The following is an 8,034-nucleotide window of genomic DNA, read 5'->3' as shown; positions in this document are numbered from 1 at the left end:
ATTAATAAACTAGTTCAAATGGCTAGCTAAGCTCAACTATGTGTCAAATCACTTTAGCTGTCAGCTGGTTAGAAACATGACTGCATATGAGTAATAATGGTTCTGAATGTGTATGTAAGCAATTGTTAGAAAAGGTTTAGAAGGAGATGTGTCATTTTGTGTTTACAATTTGTTTCTGCTGCTCACATGTTGACAAATGCAATTGCAGAACTGTCAAAATATGTTTATCACAGCATGCACCAAATGTATATATATTTTTTTCCTCCATATTGTCTGTAGAGCCTGACAACCCTCCAGCAACAAGGACCCCGCACAAAATGCCTGAATTGTGACATTAACATTCCTTTAAATAAAATGAAAAACCACATCACTAAATGCACAAGGTAAGGAACATCTTTGATTTTCTGTATATTTTAGTATACAGTGTGGAAACTAAGTAAATCCACTTTATATATTGGTGATGGATGCTGAAATCTCTGCCAATCCCTCTCACAGTTCATTGAGTGGTGCTGAACCTCAGTCTGTTACTGAAAGTCAGGCTAGGCAGACTCGTAGTACAACAGCAAGGTCAGAGGTCCCATCCTGTAGCAACAGTGATGCCTGGAATCTGTCCTGCGGGGTAGAGGAACCAGATGGTATCATCTTGGACTCCACCATAAATTCAGCAAGAGCAGAGCAATCATCAGGTGATATGGTAGTGCAGGAAAATGCATCTCATCAAGATGAGGAAAAGTCACTTCTAGGGGAAAAACCAGGTAGTGACAGGAATTAAGTTAGGAACATACCAGACAAATGGCAAAAATTACATATATTTTATTTCTTTTGATTGATCCATACAAATGTGTACCTTTCAGAGTGGAAATGTGAACAAGATGCAACCAGAGCAGCCTGGCTCTACAAGTCCGAGTTACTTTCAAAGTATGAGACCAGAAAGGCAGTAGTCCTGCAAATGGACTTGCGGGAAAGTATTGTGGATCAACAGAGGTCACTTATCTCCCTCTACAAAGCCCCAAAGGTAGAGTGGGTGGGCCCTGTCAGCTGCAAACTGGAAGGTATTGTTTCTGTATTGGGAAAACATTAAAAATCCAGTGACTGACTAATCCGAAACTTCACAAGTTTTGTTTTTTGTTTTTTTTCTTCTTCCTTTAGGGGATGTTGCTGTTGGAGAAGGGGTGAAGAGATTCTTCTTCTCAAAGGCAGTTTCTCTAGTACAGTCTGGTTTGCATTTGAATTTTGGTATGTATGAAATAGACTGGCCACATGTATAGTGGATTAAATAAGAGAATATTTCATCATGTAAAGAAAATGTGTTTGTTATGTAAATGAGTTAATTGTGTTAAAATTACTGCCTGGATTTCTCATACGCGACATAACCTAGCTGTACTCTTTCAGGGAACACAGATCTTACAAGACTGTTTGACGGTGAGCCAGAACACTTGACTCCATCCACTTCTCAGACCTTGCTTGAGAGTGACATGTTTTTGGTGGCAGGTAAGAAAGTTATGCACAGAAATAAGAGGAGGAGTAATTTAAAATAATACATGTGCAGCACTTAAGGAAACAGCATTACTTGTGTTACATTATCCTAACTGTAACCATAAAGATGAAAAATAGATTGAATACAGTTACAAAACTGTTTGTTTTTACCCCCGTGCAATGTTAGGCTAAGTGAATTTATTATGTTTGATCTTAGGAAGAATAATGGGACATTCATTCATTCATGGTGGACCGTGTGTGTCTGGTATAAGTCCTGCAATCATCCATGTCCTTTTTGGTGGCTCACCTGAAACAGCTACAGATCAGATTGAGGATTGCCCTGATATTGATATCCGCAGCACTATTCAGCTGGTTTGCATTTTTGTACCATTATTTTAAAGAATTACTATTTCACTAAATATTGAATTTAGAGACATGATTGAATAGCCATCAGTACCTACTACTGACTACTAATTTTTTTCCTCTGTCCTAGCTTGATGGCACTGCTGAATTAACAGAACTGGAACGAAGAAATGTTCTCGAGCTAGCCCTGGCTTGGGACCTGCCAGGTGTCACACAAACCAATAGAAAGTGGCTGTATGAACGTCTGCTATTCCACGCTGTGAGTACGGACTTACTCTCCCCAATAAATTTACATTTTAAATAGAAAAGCACATCAAACCTTCGGATGTGAATAAGTACATTTTTCATATACAATTAAAAAAAATCTCTTTGGAGGCCATTTGAAATGCTTTTACCAGTACAGTGGATGTTCTTTAAGTATTTAACATTTAAAGTGTGTCTCAATTTACGGACTCCAACTTCAGTTTTGGTTTGGTCTCACCATTGTAGGTCATAACATGAACAAGCCATCAAGTCAAGCAGCTGAGGAAAGGGCTTAAGGAGACAATCGTATGGCCGCTTCTGACAGAAAGATCAGACATCATTCCTCTTTTCTTACCAAGGGAATCAGAGACTGCTCCCTGTTGTGAGGTAAAGTCAGGTCACATCTTTTAACATCTGAACAGTAAAGGTATTTGGTTAATTTATGAAGGATGCACATTAATTGTTGACACAAAACATCAATACACTATTTTGTATGCTTGGGCTAGTCGAACAGCTGGGTTACATTTAATAAAAATACACCTAATGTTGCTGACGCTCTTAAGACTACAAGATAAGTAAAGCTATAAAAATGACAAATTCAGCTAATTTTATCTAGTAGCATTTAAGAGAAACATTTATCCAAGGTGAGCTGTTTTATACAGTCTATTCTAGAAAGGATAGTGTGGCCTGCCACAGAAGATGAAGCTGAGGAGGAAGAGGAATGCTCTCTTGAGGATAAATGCAGAGTGGCAGGTTACCTTCGGTCCTTCATTGAAAATGGTAAGTCTGCTGCGTTAGGTATTTTGCTATTGGTTTTCTCTGATTATACTTTGGTAAATTACATACAGTCCAGTGATCTCAGTTTATTAACAAAGTACACTATAGTATAATTTTTTGTTATTTGCTCCATACTGCCTCCATGCAATACATTAAAAAACAGAGTGGTGGCATTTTCAGTTGCACTATAATTGTATGTAGACTTACTTTTAGCTTTGTTACCATAAAAATATCTATAACAGCTACAACAGCAATTTGAGTGGGGCAAAAATGTCTTGTGCTCTGTATGTAAGTGTTCATCTTTTATGGTATTTCTCCATAAAATATTCAAAATAATGAATATAGGATGTCATTATAGCTCAAAAGAATGTTCCATTGCAGCGTCTTGTGCACAACGAAAAGCCCTCATCAAGTTTTGGACAGGATGGGAAGTCTTGCTGAGAGAAATGACTGTGGAAGTGGTCAACAGCACTCTTCCAAAGTCTTCCACCTGTTTTGAAGTTCTACGTCTTCCTGCACACTACTGTACCTATGAGTCATTTCTGATGGGCATTGAGGTGTGTCTCAACTCTGACTCAGGTTTTGGTCTGGTTTAGGATTGATTCCATAACCACTTGGTAAGATAAGACAATTTTTTCTGTCTTGCATTAGATTACTGTACTCAGTGTTCAAAGAAAGTGACAATTTACTGAGTTCTAGTTCCTTTAATACACTTTAAAGTGGAAAAAAATAGTACAGGTGAGCATTTATGGCTTTTTTTTTTTTTTTAAATATAAACTGACAAAAAGTTCAGAAAACAAAATCAGTTGTTCACTGTACATTATAAATTACACAGTATGTTTAGTTTATACTCGCTACTGGTACAAAAAAATTTGTAGGAAAAATTATTTGCATTAAGATGTTACACTACTGTTCTGTGTGCATTTTATTAAATCTGCTCAGAGTTGATATGTACTGTACATCCAAGACATGAACATCATTAAAGTGACATCTGTGTAAAAAAAATAAAAAACTGTTTTATAGCCACTCACTGTTTTGTTTTGTTGAAAATGAAATTGGTCATGCTGTTTTGAGTCAGTATTAGCTACAAAGCCATAGATGTAGAAACATAAAAAAAAATCCTCCTGACATAGAAACTGATTAAATGTGATAGCGTCTTTCTACAAGTGATTTTGAAGTATGTTTATGCAAGAAAAAGGATGTGAACATATTGCACCTGCTTACTTTGAAGAGTTAAGGTGTGGTATCAAACATAAGTTTGAGTGACTGAACAGTTTCACAGTAGGCATCCAAAGCTTGACTGAGTGAAACGTTGTTGTTTGGTAGCACAGCAAGCTCTCGTTCATTCAGTGCACGTGGGTGCTGAATCTCAGGAATGGTGATCTCATTTGATGGGCGGTGATTATGTGGTCCTGTCCAGTCCACACCATAATCCTCATCAACCTGAAAGAGCATGCACATGTTTAAAATCTAAACTGAAGAGGTGTTTCCTGCAGCTGTTCCTAGATGGACTTATTGAGTCTGTCTATGTGAGTTTCTTAGGCATTGGCGACCAACTAATTATTCATTCACCCATTCTAGGTCAGGATTGGTTCTCTTCAGGTATAACAAATTTAACTTTCTTTAAAGTATTGCCATCTATACCTGACATGGGATAAAAGGAGAGAATGGCTTGGGAGACACTTCTAATTACAGGAGAAATATTTGGTACGCCAACTTGAACAGTAGAAATAAACTCATCTCCACTACAGATAGCAGAGTTTTACATACAAGAACAAATACGAATCAAATAGTCATGTACCTGTGACAAATCTTGTCCCTCTTTCCTGTGCAGCAGCCAGAGTTGCAGAGGTGAATGGTTGTTTGCTGTTCTGAGTCCGTGCTGATTCCATGCTTCCTGGAATGACATAAGATGATGTTGAATGTGATGCAAAAAGCATCTGTGCAGTGCAAACAAGTCAATTTCTTCACCAGGGTTGAGCAGTCCTTGAATCTCCAGCTGGGTGAAGATTGTGTAGAAAAGGTCAAGGACGTTTTCATATACATCCCTCCACAGGCGCTCAATGCTGTAAGACACAGTGAGGGAAACTGTTCATTTATGGTTTTTCAGGTATTTCAACGTCAACAGCCTTCTAAGTCAATTATTAGTGTAGTGTTAATGTGCTGTAAAACCAGTCAATTATGCTCGGAAACCATTTGTTTTATTACAATTGCATGTGTGAAAAAAATGTAAGACAGGCCATCAATTTACTTGTCCTTACCGCTGGTTGTGAACACTTCTGCCTGTAATGTGAGAGTTCCTGTTCTCCCCCATTGTCTGCACCATGAAATGTGCAACCTTCACATTTTCCCCCCCTTTGTCTGACCTGGAAAAAAAGTAGAGAAGTTTTGATCCGAGTCAGTGAGAGTAACAATCTGAATATAACTACTGTCCAATACAGAGTTTTTTGGCATACTGTATTTGTTAAACACCTCTTACCGGACTCGTGACGGTATGCCATACTGTCTGATTGCTGACAAGAAACCATCAAAAACTGTTGTAGCTTTGTTGTTGGTGGCAGCTTTAAGGTAGACAATTAACCTAGAAAAACCATCTATCCCACCATGGACAACAAATCTCCATCTGACAAGGCAGAATTAAAAAAAAACAAAAACATTGTTATGTCCCCAGTTACATTTTTACAGAAGAATACTACCTGTAAAGGAAAATGTAAGACCAATGTTTAAATATGTAAAGCCTCAGACATGACTATAGCTCATCCTGTAAATTACCTTGTATGACAGTACATTTAAGATTTACAAACTCAAGGCTTCATTTTACAATTTTATACATGCATCCTGTTACTTAAATGGAATAGGGAAAAGTGATGCAAGTACTGACCGAATTAGTTTATGATTTCCATCGATATGCCAAAGGTGATTTGGTGCTGGTACACTGTACTGACGACGCCTTGCAGTCTGAATAGATAACCGTCGCATCATGACCCCTTCTGGATTGACTCGCCTCATTGAATTCATCAGTCGAAATCCTGATTAACAAACAGATCATGTCTTAGTACTACCAACTACAAAAAGACTGTATTGTAAACACTGTAATGCATATGGGACAGATCTTCATTGCTTCAGGTAAGTATCCAGGTGCTGTACAGATTTACTGAGGAGAGAGAATCGTGTACAAACTGGTTCAAAAAGGAACATAACTGCATAACAGTGATGAGAACATGCCTATTCATTTTTGATGGAAACATTAAAATATCACATCATGGCCACACTGACACATGTTTTCCTGGTGTTTGGATATTCAAACAATATGAGCTTACTTTGAATGTGTATGCCTCTGGATCGTAGATGTCCCATCATCATTCTGCAGCCGGCATTTGGGTGATGACGCTGAATGTCCAGCACTTTTGCATCCAAGTCTTCATCTCCAATAGAAGAATACCTATCAGATTTTCTGCACATAAATTTTTTTTTTAGTTTAACAGCAAATCTCAACACAAAGTTTTCCAATTAATAATGAAAGAACTAAGGACGTAAATGTATTCTTGTTTTAGCTTTACTGAAGACACCAGCGAAATCATGATATTTATAACGCTGCTGAAATAGACAAAACCATTTCAATAAACTCGCTATTTAACATCAACTTTGTTATGTGTTATCAGAGAACAATCAGCTGCAAACAGCAATGAAACATTCAACTATGTACTATTTAAAGCACTAATGACCCTGCTTTCTACCAAGATGCGATAAGTAAGTAGCCTATGGAAAGGTGGTGGGTCTACTCTCTGTGTAAAAGGTTCCTACAGGCTCCACTGGCTAAACGTGTCTCAACGCCGAGATGGCGCCGATAGCTTTAGCCGTAGCTACCCCACTAGGTTTAGACAGTCACAATAAAAAAAAGCGATAATATTTCAATGTCAAACGTCATAATTAAGGTCAACATCTAAATAATGCTGTGTACAGACTCACACAGGTGTTAAATTACAGCGTAAACTTACCTTAGACCTTCCTCCGTCATTCTCCTCCTAATTGTGCTCGGAGACACAGAAAACATATCGGCAATTACCCCGATGGTTATCCCGGACAGCACTAAAGTCCTGAGTGCTGCAGCCGGGATTTCAAGACGTGGACGACCAACATTTGAAGACAGTTCTTCCTCGGCGTATTCCAAACGAACACGGTGCTGAATTGATCTTAAACTTTCCACAGTGTTGTCATCGATGCTAACATCTTGAAGAGCAATTATCATCCCAAGCATTTCAGAAACATCATCTAAACGACTCAAAACAGTATCTACAGGTAAATGATCCCTCTCTATCTGATCTGCTAAAATGAGCAGAATTGACTGAAGTTCACACCAGTCCGCCATCCTCCGTGACTTTTGACCTAGCACGTTTTTGCTAGCTGTGGCAGCCGTCCGCGGAGCAGGTATCCAGGAAAACTAGTCGATGGTAAACGATCAGCCAATAGGAGCAAAGGTCCAACCCACTCACACTGATTGACAGACAAAGTCATTCTGCTGAAAAGTCGCATTATGAAATAAATAGGCCATTGGGAAAAACGGGATTTTGAAATAAAGACAGACTTTGAAAAAAGGCCATTTTGGATTAAAAACGGCTGGAAATAAATAAAATGCCTCAGGAATAATCTCTGTTATTGTGAAAAATAATGACCATGAAATAATATTTCACAATAATAAGTAAATTTATATAGCAGAATGCAATATATTTCACAATAACGAGCTTTTTTTTCAAAATGTGTTCCATTATTTCACAATATCATTCTCACATTACATATCTGTGTCTTATTTATTCACATAGTTATTTATTTCATCATGTCCTATTTATTTATTTAATTTTGAACACTTTGGAGTTCCATAAGAGGGCTGGTTTAGTCCACACCAGGGGCGATTTTAGCCCATTTTGAATCAAAGCACCCCCAAAGATTTCTTACTTTTTTTGACAATATTTGCTGTCTGTGTGACACACTGCTAAAAATATAAAAACCATACAGTACTTGGTTGAGACATAACATTTTAACAACAAAAGTATAGATACCCCCCCCCCCTCTCCCAAAATGGTTTGTTCCGGCTCGCCTCTCCGCTGCTCTGGCTGTAGCTCCGTTGCTGCCAGAGAGATGGTGGCTGAGACGCAGCGGAGCCGAGGTGGAAGTGCC

General features: G+C 38.2%; 2 protein-coding genes across 2 annotated transcripts; one reads left to right on the top strand and one right to left on the bottom strand.

Moving 5' to 3' along the window:
* The first annotated feature begins 655 nt into the window (after nucleotides 1-655).
* LOC134633269 (uncharacterized) lies at nucleotides 656-3,596 on the top strand. The gene is made up of 9 exons (XM_063482148.1): nucleotides 656-755; nucleotides 855-1,052; nucleotides 1,150-1,236; nucleotides 1,393-1,491; nucleotides 1,694-1,848; nucleotides 1,970-2,098; nucleotides 2,329-2,469; nucleotides 2,745-2,862; nucleotides 3,241-3,596. The coding sequence occupies exons 1-7, from the start codon at nucleotides 692-694 to the stop codon at nucleotides 2,338-2,340; spliced, it is 744 nt and encodes a 247-aa protein (XP_063338218.1). The 5' UTR covers nucleotides 656-691; the 3' UTR covers nucleotides 2,341-2,469; nucleotides 2,745-2,862; nucleotides 3,241-3,596.
* On the bottom strand, nucleotides 3,596-7,238 carry LOC134633268 (uncharacterized). The gene is made up of 8 exons (XM_063482147.1): nucleotides 6,858-7,238; nucleotides 6,180-6,313; nucleotides 5,741-5,888; nucleotides 5,339-5,482; nucleotides 5,121-5,225; nucleotides 4,831-4,925; nucleotides 4,661-4,756; nucleotides 3,596-4,302 (listed from the first exon to the last, which is right to left on the bottom strand). Exons 1-8 carry the CDS (start codon nucleotides 7,226-7,228, stop codon nucleotides 4,298-4,300), a joined length of 1,098 nt encoding a protein of 365 aa, XP_063338217.1. The 5' UTR covers nucleotides 7,229-7,238; the 3' UTR covers nucleotides 3,596-4,297.
* Nucleotides 7,239-8,034: the final 796 nt, after the last annotated feature.

The sequence above is a fragment of the Pelmatolapia mariae genome, linkage group LG8 (assembly GCF_036321145.2).
Source record: "Pelmatolapia mariae isolate MD_Pm_ZW linkage group LG8, Pm_UMD_F_2, whole genome shotgun sequence".
NCBI classification, from domain to species: Eukaryota; Metazoa; Chordata; class Actinopteri; order Cichliformes; family Cichlidae; genus Pelmatolapia; species Pelmatolapia mariae.
Note: the sequence above shows the minus strand (reverse complement) of the source record. Positions and strands in the feature narration are given on the sequence as shown.

Excerpts from the sequence above, each read along its gene's own strand:
- LOC134633268 (XM_063482147.1), bottom strand. The coding sequence starts at position 7,228 with ATGGCGGACTGGTGTGAACTTCAGTCAATTCTGCTCATTTTAGCAGAT. Across the intron at positions 5,889-6,179 it reads CAGAGGCATACACATTCAAA|GATTTCGACTGATGAATTCA; the intron begins GTAAGCTCATAT and ends TTTGTTAATCAG. Across the intron at positions 4,926-5,120 it reads AGAAGTGTTCACAACCAGCG|CATTGAGCGCCTGTGGAGGG; the intron begins GTAAGGACAAGT and ends TGTGTCTTACAG.
- LOC134633269 (XM_063482148.1), top strand. The coding sequence starts at position 692 with ATGGTAGTGCAGGAAAATGCATCTCATCAAGATGAGGAAAAGTCACTT. Across the intron at positions 756-854 it reads ACTTCTAGGGGAAAAACCAG|AGTGGAAATGTGAACAAGAT; the intron begins GTAGTGACAGGA and ends TGTACCTTTCAG. Across the intron at positions 1,849-1,969 it reads TCCGCAGCACTATTCAGCTG|CTTGATGGCACTGCTGAATT; the intron begins GTTTGCATTTTT and ends CCTCTGTCCTAG.